General features: G+C 45.2%; 1 protein-coding gene across 1 annotated transcript in view; it reads right to left on the reverse strand.

Moving 5' to 3' along the window:
- NCOA6 (nuclear receptor coactivator 6) overlaps positions 1-9,949 on the reverse strand; it is a 30,780-nt gene extending 20,831 nt beyond the window's left edge. The window contains exons 1-6 of the mRNA XM_088536039.1: positions 9,822-9,949; positions 9,454-9,728; positions 6,531-6,686; positions 5,791-5,913; positions 4,175-4,300; positions 1,967-2,782 (exon numbers count right to left, since the gene is read on the reverse strand). Coding sequence (XP_088392165.1) covers positions 1,967-2,782; positions 4,175-4,300; positions 5,791-5,913; positions 6,531-6,686; positions 9,454-9,688 — 1,456 coding nt within the window. The 5' untranslated portion in view covers positions 9,689-9,728; positions 9,822-9,949. The remainder of the gene's footprint in view (positions 1-1,966; positions 2,783-4,174; positions 4,301-5,790; positions 5,914-6,530; positions 6,687-9,453; positions 9,729-9,821) is intronic.
- Between the last annotated feature and the right edge of the window lie 12,565 nt (positions 9,950-22,514).

Genomic DNA, 22,514 nt, shown 5'->3' on the forward strand with positions numbered 1-22,514 from the left:
ATCTATTTACCAGCACCATAATTTGGCCTTAGTCCCTTCGAGTTACAGCTTTCTTGAACAATTAACTGCATTGCTTCTGTTAATTAATGGGGTTTTAGGTCTACAATTAGTATTTCAAGACAAACAAGTTTATAACATTCATCTGCAAATTTTGAACGGATACATTTTCAAACATCAGGTCACAGGTCTGTAGCTTTGCTCCTGCTAAACTTTTAGGGAAAGTCCTGCACACAGGAATACTTGACCTGAGAGAAATATCAACGTGGCCTATTCCAACTTTAACACAAATTTCTATTTGCTAAATTATGTGGTGAAATGGGAAGCAAATGTATCCACTTATATCAAATCTTTGAAATGCAGGATGGCTTAAAACCCCCCAAATCCCAAATTACAACTCAATTAAGGTACCAAATGAAGCAGGGATTGAGCATGGACAAAAGTCAGACAAAAACCTCAGCATGTGAAAGTCAAGATAGCTTTGCTGAAATCAACAGAGCCTTGTCCTTTTAAATCAGTTCAGGACACGGGTTACAGAAGGGTTACAGATCTGAGCAGTGAGGTCTACCTAATGACCCAGGTTGGTAGTTTGTGACCCACATATTGTTAACTTGTTAACTACTTTAAAAAGTCACAACTCTGGAGGTAGGGGAACCAAAAGTAGTATTTTGTTTGTAGTAGGTTTACATCAAAAAGGTTTACAAGGAGCGAGTGAAAGCTCTATTTAGGATACCTAGGGAAAAATGATTACAGAGCATGGTCACGGAGCTGGTGAGGGAAAGCTGGAAGGAAATGTGATAAATAAGAGATTAATCTTTAGAGATGGAGTCAAGAGAAGATACAGCAACTATAAGGTGCGGGCTAAACCTAAGGAGAGGCGGGAACGAGAACCCTGGAGCTGGGGACATTCGTGTCGGGGCGGGAAAGGACATGCACGGTGCCACGGGGGACGCGGAGCAGGGCAGTGCCACTCCTCCCCTTCCGAGAGGGGTTACAGTTCCACAACAACGGGAGAATACAGGGCATGAGACACGTGGAGCTGTGCGCACAGGTGGAAAAAAGCACGGCTCAGATTCTACAAGTAGACAAGGAAAAGGTTTTGGAAATAAAGGCTTTAAAGGATTAAGCAAGAGCCTCAACACGGGACTCAGAGCAGCCACTGAAGAGAGAGATAAAGTAATTAATAGAGAAGAGTGTCACAAATGTTGCACAAAACTAATAAGACCTTTAAGGAAAGAAGACACAGGAGAGAGCTTGGGATTGACAAATGAAGTCACTTCATCGCTAGGGAAGCCTTTGGGGAGCAGTGAGGCAAAGACGGGGATGCAGAGGTCCAAGGAGAAACTAAAAAATGACAACTAAGGGGGTAAATTAAGACATTCCTTCATCTCTTCCCATTAGAGCAGGGAATACAATAGCATGGCAGTAATAGCTCTTTCCCTTTATACAGGAAGAAAGTGATGACAAGATGAGACACCCACAAATGAAGAGGGAGGACACAAAATTATGCCTCGCTTCTGTAGTAGAAACGTGATGAATCTAAGTGGTGACAGAGGAATTTGAAGAGACAAGGAAAAATATGTGTTCTTACTTCTCTCACTCAGAAGACAAAAAGGAAAAACAGAAACAAAAAAAGAAAAAAAAAAAGAAAAAAAAAAAAGTAAAATACCCATCCCAGAACATCCCAAACTGAAAGGCAGTTGGAGAAGAGTCAGGATGACTGGGATTCAGCCAGGACCTGCATACAGCAAGTTCTGAGTCGCCAAGACTTCTCCTGTGGGTAATATGCAGAACAGACCTAGCTGGAAGAACTGAAGCAATACTGCTGTTCATTTACCATACCTACTTCATACACAGAATTCATATTTATTCCGGTTTTAAAGGATCTTTTCAAAAGCAACAGTAAAATGACCTCCAGCTTCTTTTTTTTTCCCCCTTTTAAACAACAGAAGATCTGAGCACTTCTTACCTCCTAAGCCAGGGTGTAAACCTTGTGGACCCTGGTTTTGCTGCTGCATCACCATGAAGTTGGGGGGCACATTCCCCTGCTGTACCATAGGATTACGGCTAGGAGAACTGACAGGCTGTTGAAATCCCTGGGGAAGGGTGCTACCCTGGGGAGGCCTTGGTCCCAGCTGCTGCTGTGCCTGGTTAACGGTTGGAGATGATGCAGGAGATCCCTGCTGGAAGGAGGAGGGAGAGGAAGCAGGAGACTTGTTGGTCAGGTGGGGTTGCTGTAGTGGCGTAGGAACCCGGGAGGGCCCTCCCTGAAGTGTTTTCATTTGAGGAGCAGTGAATTGGCCAGGATTGCTCATTTGGGGAAAATTTGAGTGAGCCTGGGAAGCTTGCTGGCTTCCAAAGGGGTATGGAGGTGGAGGGTGGGTAGGAGTTTGCACTGTTGCTAAAGATGGTCTTGCTTGAAGTTGCTGCTGCATTTGTCCAGGTAACGGGGCCTTTTTCCAGCCCTGGTTTACTGTCAGTGTACCCAATGCTCCCTGGGTTGGAGGAGGCTGAAGTGCTCCAGAAGGAAGCTGGTTCCAGCCCGGGGGAACTGGAACCTGTGCTGGTGAAGTGAAGGGAGGTCGAATACCCTGCTGTGGCTGCTGATGTGGCTGGGGAGGACGTGTCTGCAACTGTGGCTGCTGCTGGAGCTGCTGAAAGTTGGCCGAGTTCATCTGCCTGTTTACAGGAACTGACTGCATTGAATGGAGCTGCGGAGCTAAAGATCCAGACGGATGATTTTGCTGCTGGATATTTAGCCCAGATAAGAGTGGGTCCATTGCATCTATTAAAATAGCAAAAAAGAGTGAAAGAAATAAGTAACCTACTGCAGACAAAAACCACTAGAAGACAGGAGAGGGCAAACTGCTCGCTTGCATTTGCTCTCTCTGCCGACGTTGAGGCCAAACAAAAATACATTGCAGGAACGAGCACTGGAGTGAATATCGGACAGGCAACGCTCTGAAGAGACGCACAGAACTTCTGGGCACCCTGGGAAACTGGGATACAGGAGTGTGTAACCTCACAGCAGAGCTCAATAACTTCAAAGCACTCGTTTCCACAAACATAAACCTTCTGCACACTCAGTTTAGGGCTAGTGTCCCTCCCACTTACCTAATGGCACAGTGAGGAATTAAGACAGCATCATGAGCTGGAGTTGTGCTTTGCGTCAACAGATGTTGCAGGGTGTTAAAGAAGTGGGAGGGCATTGCCACTGTTTTATCAAGGGACGAATCACAATCCCTCACTTTAAAAAGTCTCAACTGCAAACAACTTGCACTGGTAGAGCTGGAACACCCAAACATACTCACCCACCCCCCAACCCTTAACTACCTGTTCTACTTACTCCTCCTGAAAAGCTCAATCTGCTGCATTTCTTTTCTCCTGAAGACACCTGCCTCATTCAAGCAACCCTTTTCTTAACTTGATATAAATGTAAAGCTCAATCATTCACTGTGCAAGTTCACTGCAGTAGAACACAGTTCCTCAAGGGGCTGTATGATACTACGAAGCCCCAGTGACAATACAGTTCTGCAAAAAGGTACTGCCACTGCTGAAAGCATCTGAAACCAAAGAAATACAAAAATAACAAGCAAAGAGACATACTTGAATAACCTGGCGACTTATTTAGGGGACAGCAGCAACATCCTAACACAGAATCACAGAAAACAGGGCTGGAAGGGACCTAAAGAAGGTGACAGCCTAAAAGCAGGATCAAACACACCCAGACTTTTCCTGGCAGACTTTCCATGTGCTTGTCCTCCTCCAACCAAGTGCCTGCTCCAAATGACACCTAGGACAACAGACACACCCACACGGCCACAACTTGTCCTTTTGGGAAATGAGGCTATGAATCAACAGCACAAACGGTGTTATTGCAGATGACCAAGATGAGGGTACGTTACTGTACAGTATTAACTCTATTATTGTTGTAATTATACAATTATTGTTGGTCAAAGAAAAAAAAAAAAAAAAGGAAAAAAAGAAAAAATCCCACACAAATAAAACAAAAAAACCCCAAAGCTTAAGCAACTCTTTTTAGCCATTACAAAGCTTTCCAAAATGTTCCAGACCACTTTCAGAGTTCACTTATGAGTATAGTTTCGAGCCTGTCAGCTGAGAAAATAAAATAACTTGAGAATATATTGAGGTAAATTCTATAACTAAATTTTACTACCTGGCTGTGAGGAAGGTCGAGGTGTTCTTGGCTGCAGCTCAGTACTAGCACCACTTGCCACCATAGAGGAGGGCACATTTCCACTTTGGGACATCATTACTGCTGCATTGCTCATTCTTATTAAACCTAAAAAAAAAAGGGAACAACAACAAAAAATGTTAGTTCTATCCCTTTTCTACGTAAAAGTTGCAAAAAATATTGTATATGTTAATAAAACATCTCTTCAGACTTTAAGAACTGTTCCTCCAAAACACAGACCTCTGCCTAAAAACTTTGATACACATTTCCTTTGGGGCAAATTTTCTTAATTTAACATGCTAGCTTAACATATTTCCCTTCACAAGGCATCAGTCATCAGTGACTATCAGAGACTGGAGGCTGCTCCACTTTCCAAAACCTGCAACATCCCAGGAAGAGGTAGGAGTGAGAATTCAAATCTGCCATTCTTAAAAACCCACTACAGTCGGAGACCCTCCTCTAAAAGGCTACGGAAGGACAAACCACCTCCACGTAATTCTTCGAGGCTTTAATCCCATCTCTGACTTGTCTCTGAAGTCTTCAAGTGACGAGTTTGTATCAAATTTACATGTACTAAGGATCTGCAAAATCTGAGGGAGGTGAAAAAATTTCCTTGTTTCATTTGTACTATTTTTGGAATGCTATTTTTTAGAACATTTTAATATGTTGGAAAATTGGCAGGAAATGATCACCACACAGAAGGGTAGAGCAGCTATTTTCGAAGAAAAAGTTTCCTTAAACATTTCACATTCTTGGTTGATCAACCTGTTTAACCACGTTTTGGTTCTAAAGAGGTAAAGTGATCTTCTCACTTATCCCTAATAACAGCCACACATGTATCTTAAATAATTTTGTCAAAAAGGCTTCTGGTTTTCTAATTGCATCAAATTCTATATATTAAGATACCATGTAGTTTGTTTTGCCTTATGATTCATCTATGAAAATAAAATGGTTTTCTTTAAGATCTTCATAAATCTAAAGACTTCTGTAATTAAAAATAAATATATATACACATACACACACACACGTATCATGGGTATAAATGCAGTGTTCTCTATATTCAAAAAGTGCACAATCAGATCTCCATCTGACCTCAAAGGTTTACTGAAAACAGGAGACCAACAGCAATGACAGTGCCCTCTCCTTCCCCAAATTAATAAGGTATTTATTTGAAATCCCTTATATGTACACTATATAAAGGCTTATGCTCATTTTCATAGAGATGCCCAAATACAAAACGGTGCTGTGATAACTTGTTGAGATTTCAAAGCAAATTCACCTTAGTATGTTCATGAGAGTTTTACAGTCTTTATTTAAAAAAAAACACACACACACACACATATAGAGAGGTGTTTGTGTATATACAGATATGATTCAACTGTTGGCAAGAAGATACGCAGCCAGCCATTTACTTTACATGATACGGGACATGGTTTGACTGCACAGAAGCAAGGACACAGATGAATTAAAATGACAATTATACCTCTGCTAACAAAGGATATATTAAGCAGTTAAGTTATATGATTAAGCTTAATTACAGGTTATGAAGTGCATAAAGATAAATAACTAAAAAAAAGAAAAAAGAAAAAGGAACTTACCTTGGCCCCCCTGCAAGGGGAATCCCGTTTCCATCCGGATGGAATTGTTTGCTCCGAGGGGCCCGTTGATCCGGACATCTTGACTTCTATTCTGAGCTAAAGCTAAATTGATAGCACCTTCCCCTAAAGGAAATACACAATTTGCAGAACGGAATGATATTCAGGAAAGGAGAACAGACACATTCGCAAAAGTACATTTTAAAAGGTATAAAGAAAGGAAGGCCAAATGTTACCCAGAAAATATATTTAGAAGAGAAATACAGTTATGCATCATAACACCCTTAAAACTGTACCGGAGAAGGTAAGAAAAGCAAACATCGTTACAAGAATTACAGGACCTCAGGCATCAACTTGAAGAATTTTCCAGGGTTCTACGTTAACTGTGAAGTTCACAGAGAATTTGCTTTGAGGAAAATCATCTCATATCAAACAATTGGGGAGAAAAAACAAAACCAACCAAAAAAAAAACCTTAGGGTACATTTCCCAATGACACTCAGAAAAACCTCACCAAGTTTCTTCACGATCAGGGAATTTTTCGTCATTTTTAAATCACAACATATATCTTGAAAGAATAAAACCACTGCTTTGACTTACCTTTTCATTAAAATCACTCCCCAAATTACTGCTAGAAGCTTTGCAACGTCAACCAAGTACACAAAATCACTTATTGTCTATACTTAAATTTCAGCACACCCAGAATAACTTTAGTATCTTTACAAAGAAACGAGGTGCAAAATACCTTCAATCTGAACAGAGAGGATTCCCAGGTCTCGAAGCTGTTGGTTATTGTTCTGAGCCAAAATGCGCAGCCGCTCTGCAGCTTCCCGGGGTATATTAAACGTCACGCGAACGCTGTTCCAAGGCTCTATCTTCTGCAGTTTCAACTTGCTGGATTCTTAAAAGAAAAAGAGCCAAAGTCACTGCAAGGTCATTATTCAAATCAGTATCAATGAGATAACTTGGGTAAAAAAAGCACAAAAGAAAAGAATGAGGCAGTTATTTGGCTTTGAAAATATCGAGGGTTAATCTTGGGGACAGAAGAGTTCTCCAGCACGGACGTGCAGCCAAGACACTTCAGTTATTTCTCAAAAATTAGCAACAGAAGAGCTTCCAAACAGATAGCCAATATTCCACAGCCAAAACAAATCACTTGATCAGGTTACTCAGAATTGGAATACTTTGTGGATAAGCTACTTCGAAAAGATACGCGAAAACCTAATAAAGCAAATTTCATAAATTTGTTAGATATATGGGGAAAAAAAACCACAGGAATGAAACCCTCCTTCTTGAACTCTCTCTGCAAGATACTTGTGAAACCATCTTTTTGTAGAAGGCCAGTCCCGAGCCTATTGCTTAGATTTTTTTTTCTCACAGGTGTGTTCACCATTTCGCTGAAGGCCCTCGAAAGCTTATGCGACACGAGTGTCTCTTGGTACATCAGCTGTGTAACTGTCTGAATTGGCACCTAACCAAAATACTGCTGTGAAATGCAGTTAAGAATGATTTTAAATAAAATCACTAATACCAGTTTAAAAACATGCAGTTTAGCTTTTTGAATAAACATACCTGGGCCCAAACTCTACTCGCCCACCTCTTCCACAGCACTGGACCAATTAAGCTCATTTATTACTTGCTTCTGAACAGCGTCACATCTAAGAGCAGCAATTCCCTCCAGGAATCTCTTGTACTTTCCTGACACAGGGGGGCCCTGCAGCTACACTGGGAGCAGGGTTAAACGTTTTCTCTTTCTGTCTATGAACAGTCTTTGGCTGGAAAGGTGACAGGACTAATTTGAAATCTTCTCGTATCTGGATACAAAGAATTGAGTCTTTGCATCTTTCAATGGCCCTATATTTAATCTTATTAATGGACCAATTTTTAATATCCAAAAATGGTATCACCAATTTTGGTATTTCTAGATATCAGCAGCAGAGTTTTTCTTCTTGTGCCTTCCAAGATGGTTTTAGATCTCCCCAATACAACTGTACATTACAACCCTACATTCGGAATATCCCATTTTGCTCCAAATTAGTTTAACTAACTTGTCCCGTTGATCATTTTCAAACTAATACAGCATTAAGATTTTCTTTTGTGCTTTCTCGGCTGGGGTTTGAACGATCCATGAACGCTACCATTAATGTTTGTAACAGGCCGTGTGCAGATGCCTCCCCACAGACGTGGGCTGGACGCGCTCCCACGCAAGCAGCACGCCGCTTGACCGCAGTGGCGCTGCGCAGCCTTTGACATCACAGCTAGGCTAGTTTCATGTGTTCTGGCAAGCAGTTATAACATACAACTCAAGGCAGCTAGATTTCTTCAGGGTTTTTGTCTTATCCTAGCTTTTTTTTTTTTTTTTTTTTTAAGCTCCCCTGAGAGATAATGGCAAACACCCCAACAACTGAAGCCAGATACAACTAAATTTAGACAAAATGGAAAGAAAAGAACAAAGTGATCTAGGAATTTGATTTGCTTATGGAAGAGTCATAGATCTCTTTCTGAAATGAAAAGGTTATTTCCAGTATTGGATGTGAAACAACGCAATAAACGTTTTAAAATCCAAATCCAGAAAGAATTGGCTTTCTTTAAACACAAAGATTACCTGCCTGCAGCATTGATGCTTCACTGCACTCTGTGATTTCACAGTAAAAACATGAAATAGAAGAGCAATTTGTTGGTAGGGCAGACTGCAGGTCTTGGGAACTGCTCGCTTCACAAACAGCAGAGACTATCAGCAGTTACAGGCATTTTCAGCCTGCAATTACGTGACATGTTATAGCCAAGCCGGATGCTGATCTGGCTGCTGTGACCCCTCTGCCCACTGCACTTGTGGTTGCTGTGCCTTACTGGGTCACTTGCTTCTGTAGAAAACTGCACTAACGGCAAGATATTACCCTAATGAACCTGCCAGTTCATTATCCTGCATCCATCATCCAAGCAGAGATGCGCAGCAGTGCTAGGGAGGCTGGAGTGGGGAGGGAACACATCGCTGATCCCAACACACAGGCCCAAACCCCCACAAAACTGCGCCCTGCGCCAAACAACTGCCGTGTATTGAGCAAGGTTGTACTCACCTAAGCAAGGCTACAAACCCAAAATGCTACAGCTAATCCTGACGAGCCCCTGTTACAAGGGTGCTGATACTCTCTTCCATAGACAGATGTGTTTATAAAAGGTGTCACTGACCCCAAATGCTGTTATCGCTCACTAGCAGGAGGTACCTGTCTCTAGCTTTGGGCAGGCACAACGGCGCGAGCAGACACAAACCTCAGAGGCCAAGTGAGCACCGCGGCCGGGGCTGCAACGTCCTGCCCTGGCCAGGGGATTCATGGCAAATCCAGGCACAGCTGGAGCACAGAGGGGCTCCGAGCACGAGGGGAAGCAGGTGGCACAAAACTCTGCCTGTTTGGGCAAGCCTGGCTTTAGCTTTGTACAACAGAGGAGTGTATGATGGACGGAAATGGAAGAGAACAAAAGCAAAATAGGAATCCAATAGGAATAAACCAACTCAGTAATGAAATCATAGTTTTAAATGATAATATAAGCCTCCTAGAAGGACAGGTCCTGATTCAGCAAGAATTCCACAAGAATAACCCAAACAAAACCCCTTAGCACATAATTAGATATTTTGAGGACAGCTGAAAAATGACAAAAAAGTATGTTACCCATGTGTAAAAGGCCAGGCACGTTCTCCAGTATGACACTGAGTTTCTGCTCAAAGTCTCTATCCCCCATATCTCCTTTAAAGGCTACGAAGATGGTGGAGTCTTCAGAAGCAGTCTCCTGCTTCAGTTTATCTTCCTCCAGTCCCGAATCAAAATCCACCTCCAAATCTTCCATCGTTGAGGAGTACAAGGAGGTACATGTATCTTTTAAGGTACATAGATCATCCAAAACCATTGTTTCCAACAATGCAAGCCAGTCAGATATTGAGAAGATGCTTTTAAGGAAAAAAAAAAAATCATAAATGCAGCATACAAATACCTTGACAACTACATCTGAGGTCAAGCCATTATTATTGTCAAAAACCTACCAGATGACCCAATACCAGGGTCCGAGAGACAAACAGGGTGGTGGTGTAAACTGTAGCCATTGCAGTCTCCAAGCGGTTGGTCCACTAGAACAAAAGCTGCTTCCTGACACAATCTTCCTATGCACAGTTCAAAGAAGTTGAAGTTTCCAGTTGACTAAAAGATACCTGTTTACAAGGGAGAGGGAGGGAGAGAAGAAGGATGGGTTACACTCACCTCCGTATCAAAGCCAGCACAATCAGGCACCCAGGAGGCAGTCTACAACGCCCGGCTGCCAAGACTGTAAACTTTACAGCAAAGTTTTAATTACAGGAAGATAGAGGGAACTCCTCCCAGTTTCATTTTAGGGCCTAGAGGTGTTACAGACACTTCTTTACCTAGAAGAGCTGTAGGAAAGCCACAACCCACTCCTGCTAAGGAAAAGTTAGTGTTGACAAGAACTCACATCCAAGGAAATCATCGGTATTCTTCTTTGCTTTCTATGCCTTCTCTGTGCATATTGCATTTGTAAAAAACTAGGTGTTTTCAGCTGCTTAAACATATTACAACATGAAATTTGTCTCCCCTACAAATGCCTATGCCTACAACCACCCACTCCATACACTGCTGCTGTGTTTAGATATGAATGAATTCGGCAAATGAAGTCATGCACTAGGTGGTTTTTACTTCACGAAGTTTCCAGACCTTGCAATAATTTCAGTCAACATCATGAGAGTTATTTAAGATGTTATCTGTATAGAAGAACAACCTAAGATAAAACTTAGCCCTGTATCTGCATTGAACAATACCCACATTTGGCCAAGCTCCACATTTTTGACTTCAGCACAAGCTGCTACAAGAGGAGCGGACAAGTTTCACGATGGTGACAGCTTTGTCTTCCACAGCACGTGCTTTCTAAGCATCAGTGAAAGAACCGAAACCAGCTACAGCAGGAGGCAGCGCTGACCACCCCTGACACAACCAAATCACTTGAACACGTGGAATTCTCAGGCTCTCCTAAACCTGAAGCTGTCACGGTATTCCGAGCGATCCACCAAACCTTTCCGCCGAGGATGACATACCCCAGCAGGGGATCCAGGCTGTTTTTCTGGCAGAGGTTCAAGTTCCCACCACAAATTAAAACCACAAGTCAGAGATTAAAGACAAATTGCAGTTTTCTTGCTACTGCAAGACAGTAGCAAGAAAAAAAAATGTTTTTTTAATGCTAAGTACATGGGAAAAGCTTAGGTTCGGGTCTGTGCCATTCCCATACTCGCTTAGCTTTGCTGCAGGTACAATATGACAAGGGAAGGAACAAGCATTCGGAAGGCACAGGGCAGCCCCAGCTCTACATCCCGTCTCTATGCACACACTTTCTGCAGAGCAGTTTTACAAAATTGGACTTTTTCCCTCCGTTTGCAACCCTACACCACCGTAGATAGTTCCTTACTCATTAATGCCACCTCATCTATTTTACGTATAGCCACTCTCTTCATCCTGTGCAGCACCAGGACTCCTGTCTCGTACATTTTAATTGAGAGCTCAGGTTTAAAATGAAGTTAAGTCTGCGCCACAAGGTCATGCCAGAGAAAGGAGGCAAAAATGCTCCAAAGACCATTAATGACTTCCTGGGAAAAGCTGATGGAATTGATTTTCACATAGAAGTTATTGGGCCGTGGGTGACCTGCTTATCCTAACCATGAGCTAATTCTCTCTATACAAATAATCTCCTTAGAGCACAGCCACTCTGTGCATTGAATGCGCCAGCAGCCTGTGAAACACGACGATGGATTCTGAGAAAAGTTACACACAAAACACTTTATCTAAAAATTGTGCATGAGATTTTCACAGAAAGAAATCGCGGTTCAGTACACAGATGATGAAGATTGAAAAAGCACAATTATTTGGAAGGGAAGAGAGTGTTTCGTTTCCATCAGGAACCATGGGGATTTTCCGACAATTCCTACCATGCACTAAAAAGCTCTCTCCTTTGCAAAAGCACAAACCTTTCAAAACATTCTCGGAATTACGAAATATATAAAAATAAAAGTGGAATCCTCCTTGTTTCTCCCAGAGGCATTATGCTCCTCCAGGATGTTTCTGATACCCATCTCCCTTCCCTCCCTCTCAGTCACATTCCTGCATTCGGCCCCGATTTGTCTCGGCTCTGACCCCCGGAAGGAATCACTTGCCAAGTTATCCTCTGCAGGCAGAGCGCAGCTCAACTCCCCTTGCAGAACCAAATGAATCCCAGCTGCATCCTCCGCACTAACAAATTCTGTAATCACCTGGTTACAAGGTTGACATCCATAAATCAGGAGCTGGCAGAGGACCGTGATCCGCAGGGACTCCACGCAACGCTCCTCTACAGAGAGACGGGAGGCTTTCTGCCTAAACACACACGTCAAACTTTGGGCACGCGATAATTCCTATGGACTTGATTATTTTCCAGCAGGCTACGACAGTCTCTTTGATGAGCAGGAATCATCCTTGAATTAAACCACGCAGTTCTGTCTCTTCTGCTCAAAGAATAAATGCGGCTTCCAACTTACTATTCCCTACTACACAACTGTTTCTGGAGATGGACAGCAAGCCCAATGCTATAAAACAGCAGCCACTTAGGAACAGCCAGTCTGGGCCAGGCCATAGCAGCACAAAAAACACCTTACGCCTATTTATGAGAAAGTTGGCTTCATTTAATGCAGCCTAATTATTAGAACTGTGCAACTTAAGTAACAGAGCTGGAGACAAGAAGCTAGATAAGACACTGATAACCAAAATGTTGGTTATCTATCAAAGGAGTAAAAGTGAGCTACGCTCCTGCAAGATGGGCTGGGGGAAAAATCACAAACACTGAAGTGTCCAAACCGAAAAAGAGAGTCAGTGATAGCGCGATGGAGCAGGCGGACCTGGGAAAGTCAGGAGGCAGCATCGGGGGGTCTCCAGAGAGGGAAAAACAAAACACCACCAAAAAACAGTGACAATATCTTGCTGTTTTCATCCCGAAATCAGCTCAACTGACCCAAACTTGAGGTCATGGCAGTTTGGGCCACGGCAATTTGTCTGTCAACCAGAACGTGGAGCTGTCCTGTGTTGCTGCCTTCCCACTGCTGCACTAAGGAAGGCGAGGAAGTTACAGCCCGGCTTGGCCCACGCGCTCCTGCGAGGCCTTCTGAGACACAGGTCACTGATTTACAAGCACTACCTCCATGTCTGTAAATGGGGAATAAACATTTTCACCTCTGACACCACAACAGCACATACACCCCCTCAGAGCAAATACAGAGCAATCCCTCCACCCCGCCGCAGCTCAATCAATTTAAAAGGAATAAATCTGGAAAAGAAGAAGCATATTTTGCATAAGATGACTGGGAACATGCTTCCTTCCTCCCTTTTAGGTGCCAGTAACAGAATGGTTAAAGGTATCCGTAAAGGTTTTTTAGGATGGGGGTGGTTGAGTTTGTCATTGTCACAGTACCGCTGAAGACGCTTTCTTTAAATACCCAATTTAAAGAAATTCTACTTGTTAAATGCACTAGCTATAAAACCTAAATATCATCAAAATATCATCATGCTACATAACTAGATTGAATGTAAAAGCAAAAACAAAACAAACAAAAAAATACACACACACTAAAAACAAACTCAAAAATAAACTTAGACATGTAGCACAAATTCCTCAGAAAAATCCTAGCCAGTCCCACGTTCCAGTAATTTAAAACTTATTCAGTTTCAAACTCTGGGATTAAAGATCGATAACACTAAGAAAGCAGCCTAACTGCTGCCCAGCTACTTAAAGACAAGAACCTATTAGTCCACAGGTAGAGCAAGAACACATAAGAACAAGAGATATCCATATGCATCACACTTTTACCTACCAAAATGAATTCCACAACTTCAGTCTTTCATGTCACGCAACAGCTCTCCAATTAATTCCAGACTGGCAAACATTGTTGAACAGTAACTCCCAAAAGTTCAATCCTGAAAGAAAAACATCACGTGTCATCAGATAAACTAGGTCTGCAAGGATGCAAAATAGCAAAAGAATTGAACATAACGTGGTGAATATACCGATTTTTCAATATATCGTTTTACAGTAAAATCCACCTGTCTCCGTAAGGTAAAAAAAACACCTACAGATGAAATTAATCTTTTATTCTAGTTGATGTCTTCAGGAAAGAGAACGTGGCCCAAGTGGCATGCAGTTTGCTCCAGAGACACCTATTTCGCTGCAGTCCCCATGGGTCTGCGCTGCCACCTCAGACGCTGGCACCGGAGATGCCGCACATGGGGAGCCGGGACCCCGCCAGCGGGACCTGCTCCCGTTCCCAGGCTCTGGAGCTGCCCGCCGACCTTTCAAGCTAATGAGAACAGAGCATAAAAGCCAATGGCTTCAGCAGAAAGGAAACACAGCCCCTCGGATCGTGATTTTTTTCTATCTTCTTTTTTTCCAAAGAAGTCTCCTACCTACATGCTCACCAAAGCTGAGCAGGCGACCTCCCAAAATAAACCGCAGAAGCACAGGAGGGGATATCATGCAAAGGCAAAGCTGAAATGTGTTCTCTTCATCTCTTCAACAAGGTGAAAACCCTGGAAAAGGCTCCGTGTTGTGCCCTAGTCTTTGCATTTCTGCCACCCCAGCAATGAGAAGGGAATTAATGGGATTCCCAGGAACCTGTCCCAGGGCAGCAGCAGGAGCCAGCACTTCTTCCATACACATTTCATAGCACTCAAAGAATCACTAACAATTTTTCGACCTCTGCATATTTTAAAATACAAGAAGTTACCACTATAACCTAATACAGAATTACTCATTACTATTCATATTATTCTGCTCATCTCCATGTCTAAAGGCGATTGCTTCTGAAAAGGAGGAAGCAACAGCTTGTTGCAATGCCTATGGCCTCTGCATATGATAACTTGATGTATTTTGATAGCATATTGCTTCATGGAGCATTAGTTAAAGTTTCACAAACTTTGCTGAAACTGCTCAGCTCGTGCCAAGTCACACTGGTGGACAACCCTCCACCTGAGCCACCACCTTTTATTTTGACTACAGCTAAATGACTTGATCAGTGTTGCTTGAAAAAAGAAGCAAGATTAGAAATCCAGCACAAATTTTAACTGAAGTCGAACAATCAGTAAAGACATAAAAGGAGAAATTCCTTAAAATCAGATGTACCTTGACAAGAAACTGCATTTTATCTTAGTTTTCCAGAGGCTATGAAAAAAATCATTTTTAAGTGGCAACCCATTCATTGTGCATGTTGTGACAAGTTTTTTACTTTTACTAAAATGTTCTAAAGTATGAAGAGAAGATTCAAGTGACCACAAACAGCTTAAGAGTAATTAATGTCAAGGAGAACCATTCCCTTGACCAAAATGACACGCTACGACGTATGCATTGCTGCCGTTGATCAAGCTTGTTCTGAGGTTTTCCTGACCCAATAAGGAATCTGCAGCACATTTTCTGCCACTCCAGGCTTTTAGCAGAACTGAGGTCTTATTTATTGTCACCACTGCTATAAAGAACCAGCTAATCACCAGTCAACCTGGTGCTTTCTGGCAAACCTACGATGCACAGACTGGACAGGGCAGCCGCAAAGACCCACGCACACTCCTCGCAGCCACCAAAACACGACGTGTTACTGCTGCCTGCTCCTATGAAGTGAGACGCGTATTTTGTAAGAGCACCTTTAAACTAGAGTCTCCAGAGAGCACTTCCACAGCACGCGGCTGGCAGAAGCCAGCTAGATCCGTCCCTTTCAGGCATTTCTAAGACTATAACCTTAAAATTCAGACTCCCACACATACAAATCAATATAGGCAACTTTCTGTGCAGAACTATTGGTTTCCTTAAAGGCATAAGCATTTAGCTGAGGCAGCCGCCTTCTGTGGTGCTTCACAGCTTTGCACACGCCGACCCAACCCCTGCACACGCCTACGCTTTGGAACTACTCACTCCAGCGGGCGAAGATGGCAAAAGTCCTCCCAGTCCCCAAAAGATGACAGTTCTTTCAAGTTGTGGAGTCCAGTAAGCAACTCCTTTCTCTACCAGAGCTCCCCAAACAGCTATGCTTTTTCCTTCCTCCTAGTTAGCCAAGCCAGCAGGCAAGAGAGTTTCAAGAGCTCCAAACACCACCTTGCCCCAAGCCTCAGCGTTCAGCCGTGCAGCTGAACAAGCGAAGGAACGCGCCCTCCGACTCAAGCGTGTGTTATCTAAACAGATAAGACACTGCAGAAGGACATTAGAGACCTATTCTGGTGGTGTCAGGACAGGAGGGGAGATCAGCGGGGTTGGGCATCAAACAAGGGGCAAAGCAACCATTGCCTCAGTGAAAGAAAATGTGAAGATAAATGTTTGTCATCTAGCTAATGGATGGAAAACATCATACCTCGATTTCAGGATGCATCCTCCCTGCCTCCAGTTGGTCTAGAATTACTTTTGTTCCCATTTCCTCCCCTTAACCTCTCCCAACTCTACCTACTTTTTCCCCAGTGCCCTCACTGGCCCAACAAAAAACAGCTTATGCTGGAACACATGCATGGAACACGTCTTGCTCAATGCAAGACATCTTCAAGCTTAAGTGATGTTGTTCCGTGGTCTACACATTAGGAGGCGAGCACCAGGATTCACCAGGACTCTCCGCACGTCCCAACAGGGCCCACAGGATTTTGAAGCAGACCCCAACACCAGGTCTGCTGCCCGTCGGGCGCACACCGAGAACCTACCCACCCTTCTTACTGCCAGTGCACCGAAACTGTGCCAGCCACGAACTCCTGGGCATCGTGTGGAGCAGATCCCTTGACACTGCAAATCTTACAGATGCAACATGTCTAGACAACTCAACTGTGACTGCAACTGTCAGCTAAAAGCAACCAATAAAGTACCCAAACATAATAAAGTATAAGGCTGTTCAACTTAGGTTTAGAGTTTAAAATATTTAACATGCACTGTAAAGGCAGGCAATACCTAACCATATCCTATTAAACAGAGGGCAATATGAAGGCTGTTCATCAGAACTTAGCTCCAAACCTCCAAATTTCCAAGTATTTAAACAATTGAAAAATTAAAAAAAAATAGTTTATGAACGTCCAGCTTTCCAAGATGTCCTGCTTAAAAAAAAAAAAAAAAAAAAAAAAAAAAAAAAAAACCTCTTTCTGCTAGAAGAGTGTAAGACAACTGCAGCAGCTGGAAGCCTATTGTAGACATCTCCTCCCTGCCAGTTCTCCAGAACAGGCTTGCCAGAGACATGAGCTCAAGAGATCTACCAGGCAGCATTGCGTTTCCAGCCCAAATCTGAAGTCTAATATACTTTTGTAAACATAAAACATAAAAAGTCCCTTCTCCAGTGGTTGCTGTCGCTTCGGTGTCCTGCCACACGCTTGGGCGCTCGGCAGCACTCCGTGTCTGGCCGCTGTGGACACCCGCCTCAAGATCCTTGTTCCTCCCTCCGCAGGACGCGCTGCGAAGCCCGCGACACTCCGTGTAGCCGAGGAAGGGCTGAAGCCCCCTGTGGTGGGTCTCATCTCTGCGACCCTTTTGAAAAATGCAAAATTCCCACTCTTTTTGGCTGCTGTTTCCTATGTGAAGTACTGAGAGATGCTTTTCTTTTATGAGCATAAAGAGCCAGCCCGAAAAGCTACAGTGGAAAGCAATTTGGACAAGAACCATCTATACAGGAGGCTCCATGTCCTGCGGACGGAATCCACGCGGGAAGCTCTCCCGGGAAGGCTCTCCCGCAGCGCGGAAGCGCAGCGTGTGCACCTGGGGAGAAGGGGCCAAGCGACAAAGCCTGAGGCGAGAGCCCGCGGGCGGCCCGGGGCAAGGGCAGCAGGAGTGCGGCCGCCGCTTCCCCACAGGAGCCGGAGGAATCAGATCCCTCCGTTCTCCAAGATTCTCCACGAGCAAAGCACAGGCCCCGGCGCGCTGAGGAGCCAGGGAGTGCGGCTTTTTATTGCTGTTTGAGGGAGCCGGGGACGCGGGCGAACAAAAGCCCGCGTCCAAACGGAACGTCAGCGCCGCCGGGCCCGCGTCGCCGCGGTGTCACACGAAGGGTCGCGCAAGGGCCGCGTCCCCGCTCGGCGGCCGGCAGCCCGCGCCGCCCGGAGGCGCGGGACGAGCCCGGCGCCGCCGCCCCGCACACGCGGCCGGGCCCCGCGGAGGCGGCGAGCGGCGGGGCCCGGCGCGGGGCTGCGGGCGGGCGCCGGGCCCGAGCCCGCGGGGGCCGCCGCCAGGCCCGGCCCAGCCGCCGCGCCCCGCCAGGCCCCGCCGCGCCGCCGCCGCGCCCGGCCCGCGGCTCCCGGGCTGCCGCTCCGGGGCCGCGGCCGCCGCTTCCGCCCCGCCGCCCTCTGTCACCTCCGCGCCCCCCGCGGGCCGCCGCGCCGCTGGCCGCGCCACCCTCACCTGCCGCCGGTGCCGCCGCCGCGCCGCGCCGCTCCGCGGGGGCCGCCTCGGCCGCGAGCCGGGAGCGGGGGGGGGGGGGACAGGTCGCCGTCGGCGCGGCCGAGCGCCCGGGACACCCTCCCCGCAGGCCGCCGCGCTCCGCCTCCGCCGCCGCCGCCGCGGCGGGAGCACGTGACGCGCCCCGCCCCGCCCCGCACCGCCCGTTCGCGCCTGCGCCCCGCGCCCCGCGCCCGGGAGGCGGCGCCGCGCGCCATGGCCGCTGCCCCGGAGCTCGCGCCCGAGCGGGGCTCCCGCTGCCGGGGCCCTGCTGCGCCCCGAGGGTGGCGGGCGGCGGGCGGCGGGCTGCGCCGAGCGGGAGGCACTGCCCTTCCCGCGGGAACCCCGCGGTTCCCGCCCGCGGAAAGAGCAGGCTGGAGACGGAGCGTCTGCTGCTCTGGGGATCCCTGCTCCGCAGGGACCCTGTGCTCCACGGGGACAGCGAGGAGGCACAGGCAGCCCCGGAGCACCCGCACACGGCGCTGGATCCTCCCCCTCCCGGCAGACCCGGCCCGCCTTTGGGGACCGGGGAGGCCTCTTCAGGCGAGTGTTTTTGGGCAAGGTTGAGCGTCTTCGGCATAGGGTTGAGGACGTAACCCCTTCTGAACAGGGAGCAGCCTGGTCCGGATGCGCATGAGACTCCAGATATTGCTGCTCGTATGGACAAGGAGGAACATCCCTTTGCACAGAGCGGGAAAGGTTCAGAGATAACTCCTGCCCACCAAGCATGAAGAAAACGTCACCCCTGCAAGTAAGGTGGTAAGGAGGGGTGTCCTGGGCACTGCGCTCTCATGCGTGGACTGTTCCTCTGGGCACTCATGCGGAGCTTCTTCCTCAGGTATTCCCGCGGGGAGGAACTTTCTCAGCTTGGCGCACAAAGAGTGTCCTCCCTAAATCTCCTATTTGGACTAAATTTGTTTTGAAACATCAAGCAGTTCTGCATTGTGCCGCATGCTCTATTGGGTTAAGCCTTGAAACCTACCTTAAAAGCCAATTTACTACTGAGAGAAACTGGTGGGCGCTGTAACTCCTCTTAGGTAGCCCTGAATTGCTGCGGTTCTTTGCCCAGTGCAACTTTTTTCACATAAAAGTGATGTGTCCTTCACACAGTGAGAGGCTGGTGGGGCTGTGTGCGTGGATGTGTTTGGCAGTGCAGGCTCTCGGTGGAAACCTGTCCACAGTAGGAGAGAGCCTGTGCGTCGCCGTCCAAACGAGGGATACTTCACCTGTGAGAACTTCAGAGGCTATAGCTTTGTATCCGGTTCTGTGAGTTAATGAAAGGGGGTTCCTGGGTGAAGCTATAAGGAAAAATGAAGACCTTTACTAAAAATTATTAGGAAATAAAGTTTGAATACAACAATTACCTTTCAGCTGAAGATTTCAGGCTTCCTTAATATCAACAACTTATACCTTAGTCTACTATGGGTGAGATGGGGAAGAAAGCAGAGAATGAACTGAAAGATTCAGCTTCAGCAAAGGCCATTGTAATGTTTTCTTTTTCCTTTTTTTTTTTTTTTTTTAATTTTTACATCTGCTTGTCTGGTTAATGAACAGGACCACAGTCCTGCAGTCCTTTCACATGTGAACAGATGTTTACTTCCTAAACAGACCCAGTAACAGAGAGGAGTTTACAACAGATCTACTCACAGAGAACAGCTTGTGGGACACAGAACCGACCCTGGAATTTGCACCTTCTCCTACAGTTCTTTATAACTAGAGAGTTCATGAGCCATGCTAAAATAAGGTGCAAAGATGGTGGCACTGCAGAAATGTCTGATTTTGTCCCTGCCAGTCACTGTTTTAATCAGAAAGCTGTGAGCCAGTGGTGGTGAAGCACAAAAAGACACAGCAGCTGCTATTTAGGGCAGGTAGAGTAAGCAAAGGTCTAGAGAGAGTATTTGGGGGAAAAAAAACACCATCTTGATCTTGCAAAAATATATATGATTGATAGTAATAACTTGGGTACTGACCTCAAGAAGGAGTAATGAGGTGGCAAGAGTCTGCACAGCTGGGTCCAGGCTTTGCAAAACCTCCCGTACTGGCTTTGCACAGATTGCTGCCTGATTCCCAGTTAGTGACATGAAATGAGGGATTTTTTTTTTCTTTTTTTTTTTTTGCAAAACTTTTTACATTCATATTGCAAAATCTTTTAAATAGAATAATCTCACATCTCATTAGTCATTATAGCTGGTAGCACACACACAAAAAAGATAGTTAAATTGATATAAAAACTTTCAATAAAAAGACAGAAATCATGAAAATCAGTATTAGTAAATTAATCATCTTAATGACTAAATGGTGGAGGGGAATGGCAAGCTGCAAAATAGACTGCACTAAGCATTTGCTACCCTAAATTCTATGATGAAGCACACACATTGAGTAACTCTTTGCTAAATTGTTGTTCTATATATCTCTGTTTCTACTGATGTCTTCTTTGGTTTATAGCATGTGGGACTTAACTCTGGTACCCTTCTGCCCCTGCCTTTCCTCCTTCCCAGGAGTGCTCAAGAATGTCTCTACGCTGGGGCGAAGTACTGAAGACTGGGTCTGGGTGAGGTGATAGAAGACACAATAGCATCGGTTTGTAATAATGTGGATATTTTCTCTGAGAAGGTCTGGAGAAATTAGCTACTTCCAGACAAGTAGCCATTCCTTGTTTCTGGTCATACTCCTTTTGAATTCCTGAAATTCCCTCAGAAATGTCAGCAAAAGAGGAGATGGAGCCTGTGGATCAGGTGAAGAAGTAAATGCTTAATTTTCTGTAAAGGAGTTTTTCTTTTCCAGGCACCTTTTTAGAGAAGACAGTTCCTGTGTTCTTGCCTAGTCTGCTCATATCTTTTGAGGCAGTTTGGACACGAGGAAGCTGATGTAACTGCAAGCTGAAAGAGTTCTTTATTGCCTACAAATTACCCTTCTTCCACACATACCTTCATACTTCTTCCATGCAAGGAGGCACGTCTCAACCCAGATGCATTTAACTTCCTCCTCGTAACAGCCCAACCTTCCAGAAAAGACTAATAAATTTCACCAAGTCTCACACAGAGTTAGATCACTTAAAAAAATCTCTATTTCCCGTAAAACACTACTATCTTTATATTGCTTTAATTTTAAATTAATACAAGGCTGTCCTTCAACTTTTTTATTGCTTGTTTTTCTATGTACTATCTACATCGATGCAGGACACATCTTGTACACAGTAGCAAACAACAGCAAGCAGAGCATTATTTTTCAGACTGAGTTTTCTGGAAGCACAGAATATATCTCGCTAAGATCTGCTCTAGTGATTTAGATGCTGTAGCTTTTTTTCATATGTAATCTGTGTTTGAGAAGCTCTGTGCAGATACAACCTTCCTGTATCTAACCACGCCATGAAGGCTCTGAAAAATCTCTTCCTTCATTTACAGCTTGGTGTCTCATCCATCCATTTTGGACTTTATAATATGCTGCTTTTCACTGATTTTTTCTAACGCTTCTGCTTTCTGTTATAACAGGTCAGATAGATAGACACAATCTCTGCATGATTATAATTAATCCCCATTCTATCAGAGGTGTAAATGAGTATAAGAAAGTATGAGGAGGCTAGAGCATGTGTTGAGCTGACTCAGACCTGGAGGAACATTCAGGTGAGGTGGCAGGGCTAAGACATCCCTGGTGGCAGAGGAATCTTGTGAGGCTTGTCTGCTAAACACTGGTGGATGGAGAGACCAAGAGAGGCCTTCACCCTCTGGGATCTTGCGGCTAGTGAAGGACATTCATCTCATCCTCTGTTGATGCCTGTTGCAGGAGGCCAAAAAGCATCTGGTGGTGGTGGGAGGAGGGTGGTGGCAGGAAGGAAGGGGACTTTGTCCCCAGAGCTTTGCCGTCTGATGAAGCTGTGGGAGGAGCTGTACAGGACACTTCAGACCCCACCGCTTTGGCTGTCCCCTGTCTCGTGTGGACAAGTGGACTCGTCTCTGCAGTGATGGGCGCTGTAGGCAGGAAGTGCCACGGCTCAGCTCAGTTTACTATACAGCTGGAGCCACACCATGAACTTAGAATCTATGTTGAGATCCATCCCAACCTCTCAGAACCACAGCTGGGACAGGAGAGTTTTCATGACAGGTCTGGCAGAACCAAACTGAGAAATGCAGAGGAAAATCTTTTTGCAGAGGAAAATATTTTGTTTCAAGACTATCAAGATTGTACTTACAAGTGTGGCAATCAAGGTTATACTTACAATGCTCTTTTAAATGACAGTATTTTCAAATTGAAGACCCCGTACAGAAAAAAGTGA

The sequence above is a fragment of the Tinamus guttatus genome, unplaced genomic scaffold (assembly GCF_059628265.1).
Source record: "Tinamus guttatus ecotype Peru unplaced genomic scaffold, ASM5962826v1 Tinamus_guttatus_pri_ptg000650l, whole genome shotgun sequence".
Taxonomy (NCBI): domain Eukaryota; kingdom Metazoa; phylum Chordata; class Aves; order Tinamiformes; family Tinamidae; genus Tinamus; species Tinamus guttatus.